General features: G+C 39.3%; 2 protein-coding genes across 3 annotated transcripts in view; both read left to right on the top strand.

Annotated features, from left to right (window-relative positions):
* ATP6V0E1 (ATPase H+ transporting V0 subunit e1) overlaps positions 1–1,577 on the top strand; it is a 52,173-nt gene extending 50,596 nt beyond the window's left edge. Inside the window, exon 4 of the mRNA XM_081092937.1 lies at positions 1,390–1,577. The gene's annotated coding sequence lies outside the window, so the exon portion shown is untranslated. The remainder of the gene's footprint in view (positions 1–1,389) is intronic.
* The window catches only part of CREBRF (CREB3 regulatory factor), a 47,291-nt gene that overhangs the window by 18,584 nt on the left and 5,226 nt on the right, over positions 1–23,481 (top strand). For both annotated transcript variants that reach the window (XM_081092931.1, XM_081092932.1), the window contains exons 2-8: positions 1,390–1,577; positions 3,819–3,944; positions 4,905–5,994; positions 11,594–11,788; positions 13,242–13,431; positions 14,750–14,823; positions 18,843–18,965. In XM_081092931.1, the coding sequence (XP_080949057.1) occupies positions 1,569–1,577; positions 3,819–3,944; positions 4,905–5,994; positions 11,594–11,788; positions 13,242–13,431; positions 14,750–14,823; positions 18,843–18,965 (1,807 nt within the window). In that variant the 5' untranslated portion in view covers positions 1,390–1,568. The remainder of the gene's footprint in view (positions 1–1,389; positions 1,578–3,818; positions 3,945–4,904; positions 5,995–11,593; positions 11,789–13,241; positions 13,432–14,749; positions 14,824–18,842; positions 18,966–23,481) is intronic.

Here is a 23,481-nt window from a genome sequence, read left to right on the forward strand (position 1 = left end):
TATGGGATCAAACTGGAATCCAGGTCTCCTGTCTCCCAAACAAGTGGTCTTTTTTGCCAACTGCATTGACTGAACTTTTCTTTGAGGCCAAGTGTTTAAGTACAATTTTAAATAAATACTTGTATTTGTATGAAAGTATTATGGCATAGAAAATTCAGGAGCCAGTGAGATGAAAAATGAGGCTTAGAAAGATTGATCTGTTCAGTGTTGTATAGTTTGCAAGTGAAAGCTGCAACTAGCACTTAGCCCTTTTTCAATCCAGTGTTTCCCTGATAAACCAAGCTGTTGATAGATGTTGTCTTTAGTAGATGCTAATAAATACATGTTGAACACAACTCAATCTCTTCTTAAGTCTTTGACCTTTGCTAGGAAGGTTAAGTTTCAGGTTTTACAGAGTATCAGACTTTTCTCTCAGATCCAGGTTGTAGACCAGGATTACACTAGTCCACTTTGTGGAATGCCTCACTTGAATTATATGCCTTTTGGGGGTCTAAGTAACTAGTTCTAGATAATGCAACTGACCTCTTTCTCACAGGAACCAGGGGAAGAGTGAGGACTGAGAATACATATCAGCAGTAGGACCAACCATGAGGCCACATAAGGAGAAGCTGGGCCAGAATTAGCCTTTGGCAGGAGCAGGGATCAGTCAGTCCACTTAGACTGCAGCACTGGATTGAGATGCATAACTAATTGTCTTTCTAGGCCCAGGCTGGGCACTTGATGGTGTTTCTTAGGCTAGAACAAGTAGCTCAGAATGCCAACCCACCAGAGGGGGAGCCCAATGAAGAGCCAGGAAATAAAAATGATTATACAAGAGATGGAATTAAATGTTGCAGTATATTTTCTCATACGGAAGAGAAAGTGAGTGGGAGCTTTACTTTAACATTAAGTATAGTACATCTTTTATATCACAAGAAAAAACAGCCTATGTTAATATTTTAAGAATTTTTTTAATGTCACTAGTTGTTAATGACCAATTCCATTTTAGAACAAATGAAGGAATGGTGAATTTCAGAATAGTTGGTACTAAGAAAGGACCAAATTCTTGATATTGCAACCACAAGACTTTTTTTTTTTTATAATATATTTTATTGATTTTTTACAGAGAGGAAGGGAGAGGGATAGAGAGTTAGAAACATCGATGAGAAACATCGATCAGCTGCCTCCTGCACACCCCCTACTGGGGATGTGCCTGCAACCAAGGCACATGCCCTTGACTGGAATCGAACCTGGGACCTTTTAGTCCGCAGGCCGACGCTCTATCCACTGAGCCAAACTGGTTAGGGGAAGACTTACTTCTTTAAAGTGTTCTTTGTTAAGGTCGTTTTGAAAGGTCAGCTTGTTTTTTAATGGTGCTCAGTGAAGTTGCTGTGTGTTGCTGTTTGACAGATTCATGCAGAAAAGAAAAGCAGGGATCTCAGCAGCTGAACTGAAGGCACTCCAGGGAAACCTGCCGTTGATTGTGAAAATCATCTTCGATCCTGAAATTAAAAGTAAAGCTGGAAAGGAATTTACAAACAAGAAAAAAAAGAAGTTTGGGATCGGACTTACAGGATCTGGGCTTGGAAATGCCTCAGGTAAATCATCTAGAGCAAGTGTAAGGTTTTCTGTTTTCCCGTGGCAGAAAGTCAATGTCATTGCTTCTGTAAGTTCTCCAGTTCGTAACACAACTTGACACACTATCTTTTTAAGACAGTTTCCTTCTGATTTCAGCTAGTTTTGAAGATAGGAACTTTTTTCCATTGCTTCTATTTTCTGCTTTGCTATATAGCTTTAATTAATGAGGGTGGCACAGGGAACTCGGTGAATGGAAATTTAGTTAGAAAGGTGTACAGATCTGCTGGCATTATGGGAGCTAACAACTCCCCTGAAACTCTACTCATTAACCTGCCACCAAAAGCCTATTTTGTTCTTTCTGTCTTCTACTTCACAATTGTTCCTTTCCATTCATGCCTGTTGAATTTAAAAGTAAGAGGAAATTGTGTATGTCTTTCATACACATACACCCCCCACACACACATATACAGGTGTAGGTAAAAGTAGGTCTACAGTTGTGAGTACACAAAAGTTTATTCTTGTATTATTTACTCTATTTTCCAAACAACTGTAAGTCTACTTTTGCCCACCTCTGTATATACCTCCCACAAAACATGTTTAAGAGTGATTATATCCATTTATATTACTACTTTGAATTCATCAATTCTGGTTTCAGGCAATCACTGAAACAATAAATGAAGCCCTGTTAGTCCCCACTCTGCATATACAACTTCTTCCCTTCCTCCTGTCATTATCTTTTACCCTCTCCCCTCTTTGTGTTCAGTGCTGGGGAGAGATCTAAAAATAATGAGGGCCCGGGTGCTTAGGTGGCTTTATGTGAGGCCAGGCAGAACTATGCCCTGAGCGAAGGAAGTCAGAAACTTGCTGTGACTGTGCAGTGACTCGGAGGCAGGCAGCAGAGGCAAAGAATGGGATTTGCTGGCTGATGTTAAAAAGGCCAGCGGCCTGCCTCCACCCCAGCCTCCCTGCCAAGTGGACCACACATACCCATTCAGAGTTCTTTCCCATTCAAGTTTTAATTTGCTGTTCATCAGATACTTGAATTTAGAACTATAAGACACTTATTTTGAGTTTGCAGTCTGGTAGGGTTGGGGAAAATCAGAGAAAGAAAAGAATTGGGTGGGATGTTCCAATGAAGGAAAACATGATGAGAGAGTATGTATGATAGTGTATAAAGGTATATGTATACAAAAATGTAAACAGACGAATAATTTTTTAAAGTTTTAGCAGAAACTTGCTGAAGAAGAACAAAAAGGCAAAGAGGGAATTTTTATTTTTCCCCATCCTCTCCCTTTATGCAAATTCAATTTCAGAGGGAGGCCTTTTACTTGTTTGGACCAATTTAGGCGTGTGAGGCCCGCCTTCACTCTAGAGCAGTTGTGGGCAAACTACGGCCCGCCGGATCCGGCCCTTTGAAATGAATAAAACTAAAAAAAAAAAAAAAGACCGTACCCTTTCATGTAATGATGTTTACTTTGAATTTATATTAGTTCACACAAACACTCCATCCATGCTTTTGTTCCGGCCCTCCGGTCCAGTTTAAGAACCCATTGTGGCCCTCGAGTCAAAAAGTTTGCCCACCCCTGGGCTAGAGTGATTTATAGAGATGTTGAAATGGAAAAGGAGGATGGATGAACTCTGGGTGCTGAGGCTTTTTTCCCTGTCTTATTTATTATAGGATGAATTGTATACTTTTCAGGAGTCAGGATTAAAGCTACTGAGCTCCCAGTTACTGGTCTCACCCAGGGATTTTGGATATTTGGCTAATTGTGTCTCCATCATGTTCCTGGAGGCATTTGTTGACTAGAGATGCCCAAGTTCTCTTCGAGCTTGTTTTGAGGACTCACTTAGGATACAGAGTTAGACTGACCCGCTACCTCCATAGACCCCAGAAAATGGCAGCTCTCCTCTTCAGGGAGTTAGTACAGAGAGTAATTAGAGATGGATTTGAAGAATATTTATAGCCTAATGGAAGTATTCATTAGGTGCTGTATGCTGACTGGTGGCTAAATAAGCTTTAGTTTTTAGAGGTTAAGTATTAGGAACAATTGGCACTCATTTTTTTGTTTTTTATGCATTTAGTTATTTTCCTAATATAAGCCCACAGTTAAATGCTAGTTAAATGTCTTAGATGTACTACTAAACAGTAGAAGAAACACAGTTGTTTTCTGAAAATAGTAGGTGTGGGGATGGGGCATATTTGCAATAAATTAGTCTTGAGTAGTCTTTTGTGTTCTAAAATTAAAACCTCTCTGTTGTAGCCTAGTGTAAGCGGAATGGATCCGCCTTTTGGGGATGCCTTTCGAAGCCACACTTTTTCGGAACAGACTCTAATGAGCACAGATCTCTTAGCGAACAGTTCAGATCCAGACTTCATGTATGAACTGGTGAGTAACATTGGCTTGTATTCTTTGATTTGTGGTAAAAAGTGTTGTGGTAGAGATTTTTACGTATAAAGGCCAAATTTGATTCTTGTGATTGTCAGTGTAGTAATTTTAGAAGGATGTATGAGCCCATTGAAAATAGTTAAGAGGAGTGGTTTTCTGAATATCCTTAGTCTGGTTTTTGATGGGAAGGATGGGAAGCAGTCTTTCTTTAATATGTTTAAATACTAAAGGACTTTTCAGCTGGGAAATTTAAAAATGGTAACATTGAGCAAGGCATACACACACAGAATGTGAGATAAAAAGTAGCAATTCCAAGCAATGTCTGTTTTTTAACATAAAAGTATATGATGAAGCAGCCTTTCATGTTAGTCCATTAGAGCTTAACTGAATTCTTTGTAATGGCTGCATAGTCTTAATCACATTTTAAAATTACATCTCTACTCATGAGGAGTATTTTATTTGCCAAGCCTAAAAGTTGTTACAAGGTCTTCAAAGAGCTTCTTTTTCTGTGGCTGAGTTCCAACTCTCTTTGGATTGCTCTTTGCCTCTAACTTTAAGTTCTCATTTAAGAAGGCATATTCTTCTGTGATGAAGGTAAGGTCTTTACTATTTGCTTTGTAAACGAGCTTGTTTCTAAGGAGGTCCCACTATCCTTCTAGGTCAAAGATCAGGAAATATAAACTTCTTTTCAGGAAGAGTGTTTATAGTAAAGTTTAATAGGCCTTGATATTTGCACCATACTTCAACCTCTCAAGGGACATGTTTTCCCTCTTTTTTTTTCTTGCCCAAGGAAATGATGTTACGTATATGGAATGGTAAAGTTTCATGTAAGTAGCCTTTATCTTAAAATAAAACAGAGCAGAGTTCAAGCACTTGTTCATCAATTTGATATATGAAAGTGGATGGAGGTGAATATTTCTTTCCTAAAATATGGTGTGTTATTTTTTAAACCTTTCTCAGGATCGAGAGATGAACTACCAGCAGAATCCTAGAGACAGCTTCCTTTCTTTGGAGGACTGCAAAGACATTGAGAATCTGGAGTCTTTCACAGATGTCCTGGATAACGAGGGCACTTTAACCTCAAACTGGGAGCAGTGGGATACATACTGTGAAGACTTAACAAAGTACACCAAGCTAACCAGCTGTGACATCTGGGGAACAAAAGAAGTGGATTACTTGGGTCTTGATGATTTTTCCAGCCCTTACCAAGATGAAGAGGTCATAAGTAAAACTCCAACTTTGGCCCAGCTTAATAGTGAAGACTCGCAGTCTGTTTCTGACTCCCTGTATTACCCAGATTCACTTTTCAGTGTCAAACAAAATCCTTTGCCTTCTTCATTCCCTGGTAAAAAGCTTGCAAGCAGAGCAGCTGCCCCCGTGTGTTCTTCTAAGATTCTTCAAGCTGAGGTCCCTTTGTCAGACTGTGTCCAAAAAGCCAGTAAACCCACTTCAAGCACACAAATCATGGTGAAGACCAACATGCATCATACTGAGAAGGTGAACTTTCATGTTGAATGTAAAGACTATGTTAAAAAGGCAAAAGTAAAGATCAACCCAGTGCAGCAGAGCCGGCCGTCGCTGAGCCAGGTTCACGCAGACGCAGCAAAGGAGAACACCTGCTACTGTGGGGTGATAGCAAAGAGGCCAGAAAAGAAAGGGACGGAGCCTCTCCAGGGTCATGCCACTCCAGCTTTGCCTTTTAAAGAAACCCAGGAACTACTACTCAGTCCCCTGCCCCAGGAGGGTCCTGGGGCAATTGCTGCAGGAGAGAGTAGCAGCCTTTCTGCCAGCACATCGGTCTCAGATTCATCCCAGAAAAAAGAAGAGCACAATTATTCCCTTTTTGTCTCCGACAACTTGGGTGAACAGCCAACCAAATGCAGTCCTGAAGAAGAGGAGGACGACGAGGAGGATGTCGATGATGAGGACCATGATGAAGGATTTGGCAGCGAGCACGAACTTTCTGAAAATGAGGAGGAAGAGGAGGAGGAGGAGGAAGATTATGAAGATGACAAGGATGATGATATTAGTGACACTTTCTCTGAACCAGGTATTATAATGCTTAGAGGCTTACAGACTGACCTGTCATCTCCTCTTATGTGGAAATAGGAAGTTTTGCTGTGGATGCTTTCTCTGTCTTAGTGTGAGGATTAAATGATTTAATATCTTGGCTTGGATATGTAATTGCTTTTTATCTATTCAGACAGCTCTAAAATAACCACTTTTGCTCATATTATGGCTCATGTGCTGATTCCTCGAGGGCTACTTCTAAATTTATTTTATGCTAAGTGACCTGATTTATCATTCTCTTGAGCAGCTGTGCAAAGATGCCAAGAATTGATTGGCTTAAAAATATTCGCTTTTTATGCACGAGTCCCTCTGTTATTGTTGAGGTACGTTAGGAGTCCCTAGAATGGGGAACCAAGGGATGATGGTTTATGTTACTCATGACTATAACCAACAAAGCCTACTGAGTGAATAATGTACAAGAGAGCTTTTTCTTTGTCTGCTGCGTCTCTTGTTTGCACAGTATTTTTCCACTTAAGAAAAATACCTGCTCTAATTGAATAAGCATGAAGGAGACTGTTTGGTTTATGTAGAGCGCTTACAAATAGAGGGAGAAAGTGAAACCTGTGGGGAAGTGGTCCACTTCAGCATTTACATGCTTGGGCTGTTGCTGCTGTTGGCTTGTGCAGTTTGTTTATGAAAATGGCATTGCCAAGTGGAACACAGTTAATACACAAAGTGAAGATCTTCAAGTTTCAGCAAAAGTTATTTTTTTTTTCAGAAATAATGTTGATATTGTAACGCCTACGTGAAAAATCAAGTTATTAAAAAACCTTACACATTGTCAAAGAAATCCCTTTCTGTTTGTTATGATGATTGCTGGAATTGCCAGCAGTCAGTATAAACATTGGTATTTAATTTTTGGAAGGGTTTTTAAGGCATAGTAGCTATATTGTAGGCACTGAAGCACTGTTATTCCTGAAAGACTCCTTTTAGTGCAGTCTTACTAATACACAAATGCTTAGCTTGATGTATTTGATACAACCAAGTTGTTTGACTTGGGTGTGGGGTTGCAACTAAGGAAAAGGTACATTAAGTTTAATGTGGAGGAAAGGAGGTTTTGCCTTTTCTTTGGTTTAGTTTAGAACTTTGTATAGTCTAGGTAGAACAATTGTCTTTCCTCCTTAGCAGGAAAATTTTTCAACAAACTAATAAAATCTGCTTTGAAATATTTCAAGGGAAGCTGTCTTTGTAGCTGGTGCTTTACTTAGCTCCCTCCCAGAGGAAGACCAGTGTGGTCCTCAAGTCTGGCAGGTCAGCCCTATTGCTTTGAGTACATGTTTAGAATTAGGATAGGAGGGTAGGGGAGGGAGACCAACAGGAGACAGGTAGTAACTAAGGGAAATGGAAAGTGGGAGAAAGGAAGTGCCAGCTGGTGTTTAAAGGAATAGATACGTCAGTGAGTAAATCCCACCAAGTCACTGAGTAAATCCCACCAACCAGGCAAGGAACTATGCTATCTGCCCCACTTCTGGTTTTAGCTTTTCTTTTCTTTGACTTTTAACTTCACTTTAAATTCATTCTTGAGCTTTTGACTTGGTTTTGTGTTGGGAGGTGAGTGGGTCCATGAAGGGAGGCACTTGGTAGATTGACCCTCATTTCCATTTTCTCAGCCTTTGACTCTGATAAGGCAGGGGAACTGGTGTTACAGTTGGTATTGTCCTGTTAGGCCGCATTTCCTTGCTGGTGTGAAGAAGCAACCAGCGCTGCTTTAAAACAGAGCTGGGGCTGGCTCTCCTCTTGGTGCAGCTTAACAGCGCTGAGTGTTTGGATGGCATTGAATTCACTCACTTTCAGTTGACTTCAAGTACAACCTCCTTGGTTAGTATCACTTATTAGTTCCCACAAATGTTAATGAATGATATTCTTAAGTCAGTACAATTTTGTGGTTGTAACTGGGCTTTGTTCATATTTGCTAATGAAAATTTCCCTGTTTCTTGAAAGAAAGAGCTAAGCAAGCGACTTTAGGGACGCAGAAGTGAATTATTGGTGAGAAGCAGGAAGGAATTCTTTGAAGCTGAAAAGTGGGAATAGTTATAGTTTCTTCAGAGTGCTAGTTTTAGAGTGGGTTGATTGGTTTAATTTGCAGCGGATAGTTTATAAAGGCCCTTTTGTGGTGACTAGCTCCCTGGATGCTGGTTCTTGGCAGTCCGCTGCTACAGTGCCCAAGCCTACAAAGCTCTAGCAGAGGTGTAAATGGAATTTCAGTCCCGACTCTGGACTGGCTCCCAAGTTTTAATAGAGCCTATTCTGTGGTCAGGCTACATGGCTTGGGGTCATGGAGTTACATGGGGTAAGATTAAGACTCGGGCCCCCAGAATGAGAGTTTATTTTGTAATCCCTACTAAACATTTTTACGATCGACTTTACCAGCTTAATGGCAGTAATCCTCACTAACCAAAGATGTGTGATTGGAATTTTAGGCAATAAATAATCCTTTTTTACTTTCTTTTGATAATCATGTCAGGAAGGAATGAGATCAGTATGGTGACCCATTAAATGAAATAAAAAAAAAAAAGGGAAAAGTCTCATGGAAATGTTTGAGTGCCTCCTTTTGTGTCTGGCACTGTGTGTATTAGGCATTGGCTGTACAGAGATGAGCAGAATAGACATGATCCTCGTCTTCGTGGAGCTCAGAGTTGACTGGATCTATTTGCTGTTGTGTTTTCTGTTTTCTAATACATTTATGTGTGCTGTGACTTGCAAGAGAGAGGTGCAGGATGAGTTTCTTACAACTTATTTGACCATAGAACTCACTTGGGTATGAAGGCATATCTTATAGTAATAGTGTTTCTTAGAACATGCTTTGGGAGATATTTAAAAACATTTAAGTGCTAGACCAGTGATCTGGGAATATAATATTTCTGCATTTTACTGGATCATGGTAGTCTTTGTATTAAAAGGTGGATGACTTTAGCTACCAAGTCCGTTTTGTGTGTGTGTGTGTGTGTATGTACATGTGTACCACAGTGTATGCTATTAGAAAATGTGAAAATATTAGGTCAAAGAAAACTGATGACCCTTTAAGTACTTAAAAAAAGACAACATATATAAAGTAAGTAAAACTGGTAACTAATTTGGGTGGGATAGAAGAAATAAAAATCTCATGACTCTGAATTTAATGTGGAATATATATGAAAAAAAAAAAAAAAACCACTCAGACCATTTAGCTGGATAGGCACAGGGCAAGTGGGACATTCAGCTGAAGGTAAACTCCTTGAGTTGTGGGGCCTCCGCCAGTCCCAGGCTCTGCCCAGTCATTTAAACCCTGCATGAGTGCGTTGCTTTGCGAAAAGGAGGCTAATAATCTTGTCCTGTCAGGTTCTTATAAGGCTGAAATGAAGTCTCTGTAAGTGAAATATGTAAGGACAAGTTGCTAGCTAAGGGAGCATATCGTATAGTGTTGGGGACATGGGTTCACCTCTTTCAGTCCACGCTTCTGTGAGCTCTCACAAGTGCACGTAACCACCACCACCTGGGAAGCTGTATATAAAAATGTTCGCCTGATGCTTGGGGCTGGAATAGACTTAAATGTGGAATACCAGTTCTTGATGTTGGCGGGAAGATGGAAGTGTTTGGGTTGGTCCATCTGCCAGTGTTAGGTGTTCCCAGGCATATGAGGGTAATCTCTGCGAGCCAGTAATTTTTGGTTGGCCTGGGCAAGGGCCTTTTTAAAAAGGCCATTTCAGGTGGCACAGCGTGGCCATTGCATCTTTTCCAAAGCTACGTGGAAAACTGGGAACAAGATCAAATCTTCGTTTGAAGCAAAGCATTCACACAAGTAAAAAGGCCAAAGCTATAGAACAATTTTTAAAAATTTTAGAAATTATTGTGTCACTGAACTTGTGCATTATTTCTTAAAGAAGACCTAAGGTTTGCAGGCCCACTGCTTGCCATGTTGTTCTAAAGAACCACAGGTGCACTTTAATGCTGTCCAGCACTTGTCCTGACTGTTGCTTCAGCATCATTTGGCTCTTCAACTGATTCTCTTTTTAAAGGTCATGTGTATTGAGGCATAATTTTCACACAGTAAAATCCATTCCCTTTGTGCACACTTCTGTGAGTTTTGACAAAGTGCATGTCATAATGTAATCACCACACTCAAGACAGAAGGATTTGGTCACTCCTCCCCTCCCCAGTTTCTCCCATGTTCCTTTATAGTTAGTCCTTCCCTCCACCCCCAGCTCCTGGCAATCACTTTGTCCCTCTAATTTTGCCTTTTCTAGAATGTCATGTAAATGGAATCATAATCTTAATTCTTAATCTGAATAAAACCTGGAAAAATTCTAACACCGCCCTCCCCCCCCCAAAAAAAACCACAACACTCAGATGTCATCACTTTCTTAGTATCAGTTCCAGAGGAGTCACATTTTTAGTAGGGAAAGTGGTCATTTTGCTTGGCCAGTGCAGCCCAGTGTTTTTCTGGCCACCTTAGGTTTAGGGTTGTGGACATCCTGTGCATGGCCCATCCCCACTACCCCAGGTACCTAGCCCTAGTGCAGTGATGGCGAACCTATGACACGTGAACTCATTTCTTTGGTTGATTTTTATTTGTTAAATGGCATTTAAATATATAAAATAAATATCAAAAATATAAATCTTTGTTTTACTATGGTTGCAAATATCAAAAAATGTCTATATGTGACACAGCACCAGAGTTAAGTTAGGGTTTTTCAAAATGCTGACACGCTGAGCTCAAAAGGTTCGCCATCACTGCCCTAGTGCATGGAATACATACACGGTGGGCATTCTCTGAGGGTATCTGAGATTGAGACGTCAGCCTGTATTGGGACTGACCAGTTATCCCAGCAGCTCAGAATTACGTATTTTCTGAAATTTCCTATTAGTAAGGAAAACAACTGCTTAAAAAATGAAGTAAATGCAGATTGTTTCCAGTAAAAATATTAGAATAGGCATATATGTATGTTTGTTTGTTTTTAATATGGAAAGTTTTAGAATTTGCATGTCATCCTTGCGCAGGGGCCATGCTAATCTTCTCTTTATCGTTCCAATTTTAGTATATGTGCTGCTGAAGCGAGCACGGCATATACGTTTGTAATAGCCTGTGTGAGAAGTGCCATTTGTGTACTTTTACAAAAGGGTGGGGTGGGAGGCACTGCTGCCTCACAAGATTCTGCCTAGTAGGATATCACCCCAGAAATGCATACAGCTTTCTGTTGGGATGTGTCAGAGGCATTAATATTAAAAAGAAGACATTTTAAGATCACAGGATAGTGGCTAAGTACCATTATCTCATGGTGCTTTTGACATTTCTGTAGTTGTATTTTGTTATTCTCTCAATCCTATGTGAAGATACAGAGTGTCATATACTAACGTATGAAAACCAAAGAGAAACACCAAGAGGATAGTATCTCTGAATATTTTGAGTTAGAGATTCTATATGAAAAGTTATTTTATAGACCTAATTTGTAATCTTTGACATGCCAGTGATAAGCAATGATGTTTTCAGATGAAAGGAAATGTATCAAGTGACAAATAGAAGGATCTTTTTGTTTGTCCTGATTGGTTTATTGAAATCTATGGCACTTAAACATTGGGGTGGGGGCTTTCTTTTTTTTAAGGCTATGAAAATGATTCCATGGAAGACTTGAAGGAGATGACTTCAGTATCCTCTCGGAAGAGAGGTAAAAGAAGGTACTTCTGGGAGTACAGTGAACAACTCACGCCATCACAGCAAGAGAGGATGCTAAGGCCATCGGAATGGAACCGGGACACCTTGCCAAGTAATGTGTATCAGAAAAATGGCTTACATCATGGTAAGAGGGTATTGTGATCAAAGGTTTTGTGTCACTTTACATGTTTAATCATTGTATGTAGGTGTTCAACCCTTCCTAGCAAACTGGAGAGCGGAGCAGCAGAGCTGCTGTGTTTGCACAAATCTCTTTACCAGGGTTGAGAACCATTGCCAAAACAGGGAGGCAAGCCTGTGCAAAAATGATTTCATGTCTAGTTACTTCCAAGAAATGATTAGGGAATTGCTGATTTCTGACCTGTCACAGTTGCTATATAAACCATAGGGTTGGGAAGAAAGAGAACGGACTCCAGCACTCACTTTCATTCTCATTCAGTCTCGAGGCCTAAAATAAATGGGGAGATTGGGATCCACACAGTGGTGGGAAGAAAGAGGAAGGGGCGGGCAGGAAGAAAGGAAAAATAGTTGTAGGAGAAGGAATGGAGAGAGAAGAGTGGAAAATAAGGGTTGAGAGAAGCTTATAATCTTAGGTCAAATTTCGAATTGTGAACCCAGGACGATATAATTAAATAGAATTCCTTCTGCAAAAATGTTATTTTTATGTTAATCCAAAATCTGTTCCATCCTTTTACATCAACCCATAGTGGAGGGCATTAGTAAGTTTGGTGCTCAGTACACAGTTTAATAATCACTCATGCTACAGACTTCAGTTGCTAAGCATTTTTGACACTGGAATTGGATCAGAAGTATATGTGTGCCTCATTTTCCCTGGTACCCAGGTCTATACTTCACTGTCTCTCAATGAATAAAAACCCAGTTTTTGCCTTGAGATCAATTTTTCTACCTCAGTGAAAAGACAGGACCAATAAATAGGTCCAGAAAGCACGTGGAGAGTACTAGGAAAGTTGTGTGGTGTACGTGGTTCTGAGGACAGGGCCATCCCTCGCGCCTGCAGGGATAGGGCAGGAGCCCTGGAGTCTTCCATGAGTTATATACCAAACTAACCAAAGAAGACCTTTCAACAAAGGCAACCTTTACTTGATGGACTTTTGAATCCAACACAAGACTCTCCATATTTGACACATTTTCAGTCAGAGCATCAAAGATCTAAAATCTCCAAAATCATTTTCTGACCATATACAGTATTACACCCTAGCCCTGATTATTGTATGCAGGTGAACCTGCACTCCAGTCCTAAAGTTTGAGATGCTTTTTACTATCATGAAAATAATAAGTATCTGTCACACTGGGGCTGGAAACCTAGAGGTGATGAGGAATGGAAAGGCTGGATGGAGCTGCATCATATTACCCCCATTTCTTGCTGTCACAAGGTGGGAAAGAGAGAAGGCTAGCGGTTCTAGCAGAGGGCGCTAACATTCTGAGACTTCTGAAACATGCCAAGACTTCTGAGCCAGAAAAGGGGGGTAAGGGAGATGTGGTTTTAAAATATGGCTGTACAAATGTATCTCCTGTTAAGTAAAATGGTGTAACTTAAACTTCGTTTAAACCGTCTGTAGGAAAATACGCAGTAAAGAAGTCAAGGAGAACTGACGTGGAAGACCTGACTCCCAACCCTAAAAAACTGCTGCAGATAGGCAATGAGCTGCGGAAACTGAACAAAGTGATCAGTGACCTGACCCCCGTCAGTGAGCTCCCCTTAACTGCCCGGCCACGGTCAAGGAAGGAAAAGAACAAGCTGGCTTCCAGGTCTGTGCTGGTCATGCTCATTCATGGGAGTGAAGGCTAGGGCAGTGATGGCGAACCTATGACGCGTGTCAGAGGTGACACACGAACTCATTTTTTGGTTGATTTTTCTTTGTTAAATGGCATTTAAATATATAAAATAAATATCAAAAATATAAGTCTTTGTTTTACTATGGTTGCAAATATCAAAACATTTCTATATGTGACACGGCACCAGAGTTAAATTAGGGTTTTTCAAAATGCTGACACGCTGAGCTCAAAAGGTTCGCCATCACTGGTCTAGGAGGTGAGGCTAGCCTGGCAGCGAGCTTGTGTAGAAGCTCATGTGACCCTCAGCCATTTATTCAGAAATGGACTTTTATAAAAGAGAATTATAATTTTTCCGTTGAAAGTAAAAGGCACTATTTATGCTTAATGGAAAAAGATTTTAAAGAGGTAAATGGGCACAAGTCTAGTATAACAATGAAAATTTTTATCATAGCCTCGTGCTTTGTTTATTTTGTAGTAATTAAAATTCACCCCTTTTAAAGTACACTTCTATGAGTTTTGACAAACACACTGATCATATAAGCACCACCACAATCAAGATATTGAACATTTTCATCACCTTCAAAAATGTCCTCATGGTCCTTTGTAAACCCTTCTCCCGCCCTTAACCCCTCACCACCACCAATCTGTGTTTTATTTGTAGTTTCTAGAATGTCACATAGATGGAGTCATGCTGCAGATAGCCTTTTGACTGAGTTCTTTGGTTCAGCATGATGCATTTGAGATTCATCCATGTTGCTGTGAGGAGTAATAGTTTGTTCCTTGTATTGCTGAGTAGTATTCCTTTGTAGGAATGTACTATAGTTTATCCGTTCACCAGTTGAAGGACGTTTGGGTTGTTTACAGTTTGGGGCAATTGTGAGTAAAGCCACCACAAACATTCACTTAGAGGTGTTTGTGTGAACATAAGTTTTCATCTCTTTAGGGTAAATACCCAGGAGTGTATGTTTAATTTTATAAGAAAAACTGTCTAAGTAGTTATCTCCAAAGTAATAAAGCAAATTTTTTTAGAAGTTACTACTTCCCAAAGTAGCTATATGTCCTATTTTATAACCCCACCAGCAATCTATGAGGGCTTTATTTTTGAATATGCTTAAAATTTTTTAAAAATCAGCTTGGATAAATTATTATATTGTGGGTTTTTGGTAAATGAGTTAGTATCGTTAGGCAGTGGTTTTTGGTTACTATTAGAAAATGTCTGACAGCAATAAAGAGAAGTATATTCTGAATATTCACTTTAAAAAAGTGAATTAATTGTTTCTTCCTTTCACAGGGCTTGTCGATTAAAGAAAAAAGCCCAGTATGAAGCTAATAAAGTGAAATTATGGGGCCTCAACACAGAATATGGTAAACCTACACCTTTAAGAGTTTGATTAACCTCCTGTTACTTTGCTGACCACTCTTTCCTTTAGGTTTTGTTATTTGCTTTCCCTGTATTCTGCCCAGCCTCCTTTTGTTAATCCATTCAGTGAGCTACATTCTCTTCTTACTCATTCCTGTCCTAGTGTGAGTGTCTGCATCTGGGGCTTCCCAGACACATCTCATCTCTGCTCTGATGAGCTCATTTACTTGTGAGCATAGTCATTTCTTACTTTTATAGTGGTGTTGCTGGGTTAGCCAGATGTATTGACTCCTGTTTATTTTAGTCTTTGAATGGATAGTTTAGATCTCTGGTTTACAAGGCCGATTCCACATTGGATTTGTCTCTGTGCATGTTGAAATACAGATTGCTAGGCTTCTTCCCAGATCCTCTGAATTGTAATCTGTGCAAGGAGTACCCAGGAATTTACATGTTGAACACCATCTTGGTTACTCTTATGCAACCCTCCTAGCATATTTTGGGAATCGTTGGTTTAGATCAGTACTTCTCAATCTTTCACATCATGGCTCATGTAGGAAATGATCATCTCTAAGGCATCCTGGAATATAACAGGGTATCCCACTCATAAGAAGAGGCCCCTGTGGGTGGAGAGGACCATTCTCATACACCTAGAACCCTTAACACATTAAGCGCCATGTTAGTCACCACTGACTGACACTATACTTTGCATCCTGAACTCGTCAGTCACTGGTGCCGCCAGCATATTGGTGAAATTGGATATCTCCGGCTAAAGGGAAAGGAAGACAAGACAGGCTTGGCGCTTAACGTGTTAATAGCGCACTAGGGGGTTAGAAAGCTCTGGCTTGAGCTGGGTCCCTCCTTTCTCCCTTGCTCTGTTACTGTTCCTTAAGCTTGGTACGTACCATAGAGTTTGCATGTTCCTTTGCCTCTAAAATTGTCAACTTCACTGTGTAGCTTTTCGACTAAGTTGTATCAGAAAGTGAAACAGTGGCAAAATGATCAATTATTATTTGTGTGTCTAGAGGTTTTCTTAAGTCCAGCATGATGTCTGGCACATCGGTGCTCATAAACTTGTGTAGTTTTTCTTAATCGTTGATCGTGATTATCTTGTTTCCATTTGTGAGGGCAGAAAGAGGATTTCCAGCTGTGAAGTTTATAACTTGTTAAACGAACTGATGTTTTTATTTATTAATGGCCTTCTAATCAAGGTACATGAATTAGATGAAACAATAGTTGGCTTCTTGGAATGGAAATCTCCATTTTCCTACTTTTCTTTCTTGCTGTTGAAGCATTTTGAGTTTGAGCTCTGTGAATATGTATAGATGTAATTATTGTAATGTCACGGCATTTGTATGTCTTTTAGAACCCAGCTGGCTCACACTGCAGGGGCATGTGGTGGGCCTCTGGGAGCCTTCTGGGTCTATGTTTCTTTGGACACATGTTGGCATCTATCTTTCTGTTGTTTAGTTAATGTATTTATCCATAATTATATACATCTCTGTGGCTGTATATTTTTGCATTTGTTCAATCAATTGACCGGGTATGTATGGGTCTACTTCTGAACTCAGTATTCTGTTCCATTGATCTATTTGTCTATCTTTATTTTATGTAAACGATCTTGATTACTGTATTTCATAGTAAATCTTAAAGTCAGGTAGTGTTAGTCCTTGCTAGTCCTCCAATTTTGTTCTTTCCTTTCAAAGTTGTTTTGGCTATTCTAGGTCCTTTGCATGACCATATAATTTTAGAATTAATGTATCACCTTTTTAAGAAAAAGCTTAGTGAAATTTGATTTGGATTGCTTTGAGTGTAAATCAATTTTGAGAGAATTACCATCTTAACAAAATGGAGTTTTCCAATTCATTAACTTGGTATCTCTTTCTATCTAGTTAAGGCTTCTTTAATTTCTCTCCATCTTCTTTTATTGTTTTCAGAATAGAGTGCTTGAATATCTTTTGTGAGATTTATTCCTGGGTATTTTATATTTTTTTGGTACTGCTGTAAATGGAATTATCTTTGAAACTTTATTTTCAAACTTTTTGCTGATTATAAATGCATATGAAATGGATTTTTTAGTATTATTCTTATATCTTATCTTGCTAAATTTGTTTACCAGTTCTAGTAGTAGGTATGTAGATGCTCTGGGATTTTTATTGAAGCAATTATCATTCTCAAATAGGGAAAAGATTGTGTGTTTTTTAATCCGCACCAGAGGATATGTTTTTATTGACTTTATAGAGAGGGGAAGGGAGAGAGAGAAAGAGAAACACATTGATGTGAGAGAGAAATGCACCTCAACCGGGGATTGAACCCTCAACCTTTCGGTGTATGGGACGATGCTCCAGCCAACTGAGCCACACCAGCCAGGGCTAAATACGGACGGTTTTATTTCTTCCTTTCTGATCTTTATGCCTTTTATTTATTTTCATTGCCTATTGCAATGTCTAGGACATTGAACACAAGTGGTGATTACTTGGTTTGCAAGTTTGGGGTGGGAGTGAGTAACTTTTCACATTTAATTATGATGTCGGCTGTAGGCTCTTTTTGCAGATGAGATGCCTCTATCATTTGGAGTAAGTTGAATTTTTTTCCTAGTTTAATTGATCAAGAATAGGTATTTAGTATTGTCATATAAGGGATTTTTTTTGCATTTATTAGAATAATCATGTTGTAGTATCCTTTTTTTCCTACTAATATATCACATATTCACCTGTTAATATGGTGAATTACATTAACTAATTTTTTAATATAAAACCAACCTTGCATTATTAATAAACTCTACTTGGATATGGTGTATTTTCCTTTTTATAGTAGAGTCTCTTGCAAATAGTTCATTAAAGATTTTTGTGTCTATATTCAGTAGGCATATTAGTCTATAATTTTTCCTTTTTATAATGTCTTTGTCATGTTTAGGTTTTGGGCTATCCTTGCCTTATGGAATGAAGTGAGCCATAATCTTTATCTTTTTAAAAAACTTTAAGATCAATTTTATTTCTTCATTGTATGTTTGATAGAATTTGCCATTAAATCCATCTGTTTTTTGGGGGGCGGAATATTTTTTGATAAATTCAACTCCTTACTAGAAATAAGCTGTTAGATTTTCCATTTCTTCTTGTTTTCAAGAAATTTGTCCATTTCATCCAAGTTGTTCAATTTGTTCGCATAGCATTTTCTTATTATCTTTTTAATGGCTCTAGATTCTGAAGTAATAACCCCCTTTTCATTCTAGATATAGATAATCGATTGGTGTAGCTGGGGATGGGGATTGGGGGTAGGAGGAGGTATCCATTTTGTTGGTGTTTTCAAAGAACCAGCTTTAGGCTTTAACTTTCTTTTGTGTTTGTGTTCAATTTCATTGATTTCTGCTATTATCTTTATTATTTTCCTCCTTCTATTTACTTTTGGTTAATTCTGCTCTTTTTAAGCTTTTTTTAAGATAGGGAAATTTGTTCTTAAATCTTTAGTCTTTGAAGGACTTTGTTTGATTTATTTAATAAACATTTACCAAGATCTTATGAATCGATATACCAGGCACTGTCATTGTTCTTAAAGCTATGAGGACAAATAGGGCAAGTTGCTTACAGGATAGTGGACATTGATACATGTCTTCAGTGTTTTATCAAAAGTGGCACATCAGCCCTAGCTGGTTTGGCTCAGTAGATAGAGCCTTGGCCTGCAGACTGAAGGGTCCTGGGTTCGATTCCAGTCAAGGGCACATGCCCAGGTTGTGGTCTCGGTCCCCTGTAGGGGGCATGCAAGAGGCAGCCAGTCAGTGATTCTCTCTCATCATTGATGTTTCTATCTCTCTCTCCCTCTCCCTTCCTCTCTGAAATCAATAAAAATAAATTTTTAAAGTGCACATCATTTGAAATTAGTCTGCTTGGATAAGAAAGCTTATAACTATTACTGCTTAATGTTTTCTTAAATATTTTCCATTTTTTAATTGAATATCTGTTATTACATAATTAAAAGCAAATTCTTCTATGTTAGTGGCACACTCCAAGTGTCTTGTTCTGTCTTACAGATAATTTATTGTTTGTAATCAACTCCATCAAGCAAGAGATTGTAAACCGAGTACAGAATCCAAGAGAGGAGAAAGGACCCAACATGGGGCAGAAGCTTGAAATCCTCATTAAAGATACTCTTGGTAAGAAGAATACTGGATAACTTAATAACAATAACAACGTAGCGTAAAATATATGTTTCAAGAGGAAAAGAAACTCAAGTGATCTCATTGTAGTTACTGTTCGTTACAAGTAGTTTTGTCTCTTTTTTTAAATATATATTTTATTTTTAAATATATTTTTATTGATTTCAGAGAGGAAGGGAGAGGGAGTGAGAAATAGAAACATTGATGATGAGAGAGAATCATTGCTTGGCTGCCTACTTTTACTTTTGTCTTTTGAGATTTATCATTCATCAACATCTACTGCGCATTACCACATGTACTTAGATCTCATCACTGAACTATTTTAACTCTTAAGGAAGAAAAACTTCTAGCAATCTTAACTTTCTCTGGGGAAAAGGAAACTAAAGATCTCTGAGCTGTCAGACCTGCAGTTTATACTGTAGTCAAGGTGCTTATCTATTCGTTTTACCCCTAATAAACGCCACAGGATTCTAACAAACTTGACTGCCTGATTTCCATCCCTGAACAGATTATACAACATGGGAAGGAACAGAGGTGGGCATCCTGAAGTCAGGCACAGCTCCCTGACTGGGAGAACGGGCAGCTAACGCAGGCACAGGCGTGAGAACGCTGGCACCGGACAGATCACTTACAGATCAGCAGCATCCCTAGGGCTTTGAGGCAGAGCGTGATCTGTGAAGACCCTGAGGCATCATAAAACGGCTTCGGCTACATCACATATTCTTTGTGTTAAAGCATTTGTTTTATATTCTTTCAGTACATTTCTGCCTTCTGTTTCTTGTTCTCCAAAATGCTTTTCAGTCTTTCTTTGTTAAATAAAGGGAGGAATTTAGTATTATAAAAAAAGTTTCTTTTTACCTTCTTATTTTTTTATTTAAAGGCCTTCTATGTTGATAAGTTTGTATATTCCCTTTACATCTAAAAGTCAGTTGTACCAGATACTAAATCCTTGACTCATTTTCTTTCTTTGAGTATGTTACATATGTTTCTCCATTTTTCTCTGGCACTAAGTGTTGCCGTTGAAAAGCTAATAATTGCCTAATTTTTTCTTTATAAGTCATTTGCTATTTTTGCCTAGAAGTCGACAGGATTTTTTTCTTTTTCTTTTAATCTCAGTAGTTTTACTAGACTGTATCTTGGCATTGGTAATTTTAGGTTGCTATTCTCGTGTGCAGTGTGCTCTTTCGGTGTGTAGTTTCCAATCTCTCTTTTTTTTCTCTTTAAATCAGGCATTTATAAACAAGAGCGCATACATTAATTACATAAAAACAGCTTTCGAATCGTAGGGCCAGTCATATTGTCATTAGCAGCAGCAAAGGGGAGACCTGGAGGCGGTGGGTGTCCTGGCGGGGACAGAGGTAGAGCTTTGTTTTTTACGTGAGGAAGGACAAGCTTCCTCGGGAACCCACGGCAGAGGCTGCGGCCCAACTCAGCACCCAGTCTCTTTAGGACTTACTCCCGTGCTTTGGTTTTCTTCTTTAAGGACTTACTACCTGTGGGTTGGTTTTTCTTTGCCTATTTTTAATGTTAAAATTCTTTCTCCCTTTCACTTCTGTTTCTCTTAAAAGCATTATTTGTTACATTTATTTGCTCTTGTGTTCCTTTTATTTATTTTTTTATTATTATTTTTTAATTGTTTTATTGTCTAAAGTATTACAAAGAGTATTACATATGTCTCCTTTTTCCCCGCCCTTGACAATCCCCTGGCCTCCCTTGTGTTCCTTTTAGTTTTGCCTTAATTTCAAGAGTTAAATTTTTTTTAATTTCTAATTCTTTTCTGAGTTCTGTCTTATTTCTGTTTTTCTATTTCTCATTATGCTGTTCTGTCATATCTTGTATCATTTTCTTTAATGTCTTGCAGTTCATTTTGAAATAATAATGGGTTATAGTTTTCATCCTTTTTATGGTTATTCATGCCTTTTAGGCACACTTTTATGTTTGTAGCAATCTTCTTATTTTCTTTGGTCTTACTTTTTTTTTTTTTTTTTTAAATATATTTTATTGATTTTTTACAGAGAGGAAGGGAGAGAGATAGAGAGTTAGAAACATCGATGAGAGAGAGACATCGATCAGCTGCCTCCAGCACATCTCCTACTGGGGATGTGCCCGCAACCCAAGTACATGCCCTTGACCGGAATCGAACCTGGGACCTTTCAGTCCGCAGGCCGACGCTCTATCCACTGAGCCAAACCGGTTTCGGCTGGTCTTACTTTTTATGGGATTTTGACCTTGATACTTTTCTGTTATTTATTTGTATGTGAAATTAGTTTTTTTTTGAACTTTCAAAAGAAAGTTTTGTTCACGATAGCTTTTCTAACTTCAAACTTCACAGAAACCCCTGTTTTCGGTTAATGTAAAAAAAAAAAATTGCATTTGTTCATGAGATGGTCATTCATGTCCAGCCACAAGAGAGGACACAGGAGAGGTGCAGGGAAAGAAAGTTCATCCTAGAGAGACCAGTCACTGCAGGCCACAGTGAGGCCACAGCGAGGCACAGGGCCGGAGTCTAAGGGAACCCCTAGCAAGCAGGTGGGGCAGAGCGAGAGCGAGAGCGAGAAGCAAACCAGGGAAGTGCCCTTCATAGGGGTCAAGCTGGTACAAAAGCAAAGATGTGAGGGGATTCATTTGAGTCATTAGGCCACAGTCAGGTGAGGGCAAGAAGAGGAACTCTGGCAGGGCCAGCCTGTCACACTAGTGCACACGCAGCTTTCTTCCTGAGATTTCTTGTTCTGTGTCCCTCCCCATTTTATCTGGACCATTCTTATCTATTGTCCCTGTCTTGCTCAATTTTTATTCTTATCCAGTCTGGCTTCTGTCCTGCAAGGGAGTCATGGCTGGTCAGTTTTCTGAGTTCACACGGGCTACACACTGCAGCCCCTTCTCCTCTTCCTGTGGGCTCCTTGCACTCACCCCGGACTCACTGTTCGGGATCTCTCACAGTCCAGTTGTTTCCTGTCGGCCTCCTGTGCCTTCCGGTGATTCACCTATTGGCTGTTTCAGACTTCTTTTGTTCTCAGGTCCATTACTTCTTTTGACTCATCCTGCACAAACACTGATATTGTTGATACCATGCAGGTTTTATAGCTTTTCGTAGTTTCTTCCCATCCTCTTGAATTTTGGGTTCCTGTCACTTGTTTAAGTTTTCCATGGGCTTAAGGGGTTTTTGTTTGTTTGTACAAGTATATTTTTATGGATTTTTTTTTTTATTTGAGAGGAAGGGAGAGGGGGAGAGAGAAACATTAGTTGGCTGCCTCCGGCATGCCCCCTATCGGGAACTGAGCCAGCAACCCGATCATGTGCCCTAACTGGGAATCAAACTGTGACCTCTTTTTTAAAAATTAATTAATTTTTCGTTAGTTCTCACCTGAGGCTATTTTCCCATTGATCTTTAGGGAGAGTAGAAGAGAAAGGGAAAGACAGAGAGAAACATTGATGTGAGAAAAACACATCGATTGGTTGCCTCCTGCATGAGCCCTGGCCAGGGCCCAGGCTGGGGGTAGCCTGCAACCAAGGTACGTGCCCTTGACTGGAATCGAACCCGGGACCCTTTGGTCTGCAGGCCCGACGCTCTATCCACTGAGCAAAACTGGCCAGGATACAGTTTCTTTTTCTTAAAGGTTTGGTAGAACACTCTTTGAAACTATCTGGTCCAGTGGGTTTTTTGGTAATTAACTTAGAAAACATCCTATGTCCTCTATGATAATTTGTCAGTTAGATTATAACCTTCTGGACTGTTTTGATAATTTATATATTCCTAGAAAATTATTCCCTTCCTCCAGGCCCTCCAATGTATTAAAATTGCCTTTGTTTTGTAATTTCCTCTCTCTCAGTGGCTAGTGTTCCATTTTTATTTTTTATTTGATACCTGTTGTGCTCTTTATTCCTTGAGTCAGTTATAGTCTGTCTTACTTAATCTCCCAAAGAACCAGCTCTTGAATTTATTAGTTTTTCTAATTTCTTCAGTTAAATGCTTAATTCATTCTTTTTATTTTATTATTAACAATTAAAAGCCTTTGAAATTTCTTTCAACCTCTATGTTAGCTGTATTTCATAAATTCTGATGTCGTATTTTAATTGTTTTCTGAATTCTTCGTAACTTTAGGTTTGATTTACTCTTTGACCTAAGAATTGTTTGAGAGAGATTAAAAATTTTCCAGAAGGAAGGGATCATTATTTCTTAGTTTTATTATTAACTTCTATTTTTTGTGATTTATTGAGATTCTATAGCTACCTAATATATCATTACACTTTTAAATGTTTTGTAGGCTTTTGAAAAGAAGATGTATTTTCTATTTTATAGTAAAACTAGAGGCCCAGTGCACAAAAATTTGTGCACTCGGGGGGGAGGGGGGGTCCCTCAGCCCGGCCTGTGCCCTCTCGCAGTCTGGGACCCCTCGGGAGATAACGACCTGCTGGCTTAGGCCTGCTCCCGGGTGGCAGAGGGCAGGCCCAATCCCTAGGTGCAAGCCCTGGTCGGGCTCAGAGCAGGGCCGATTGGGGAGTTGGGGCGCTG

This window comes from Myotis nattereri, assembly GCF_964212035.1.
Source record: "Myotis nattereri genome assembly, chromosome: 5".
Classification (NCBI taxonomy): Eukaryota; Metazoa; Chordata; class Mammalia; order Chiroptera; family Vespertilionidae; genus Myotis; species Myotis nattereri.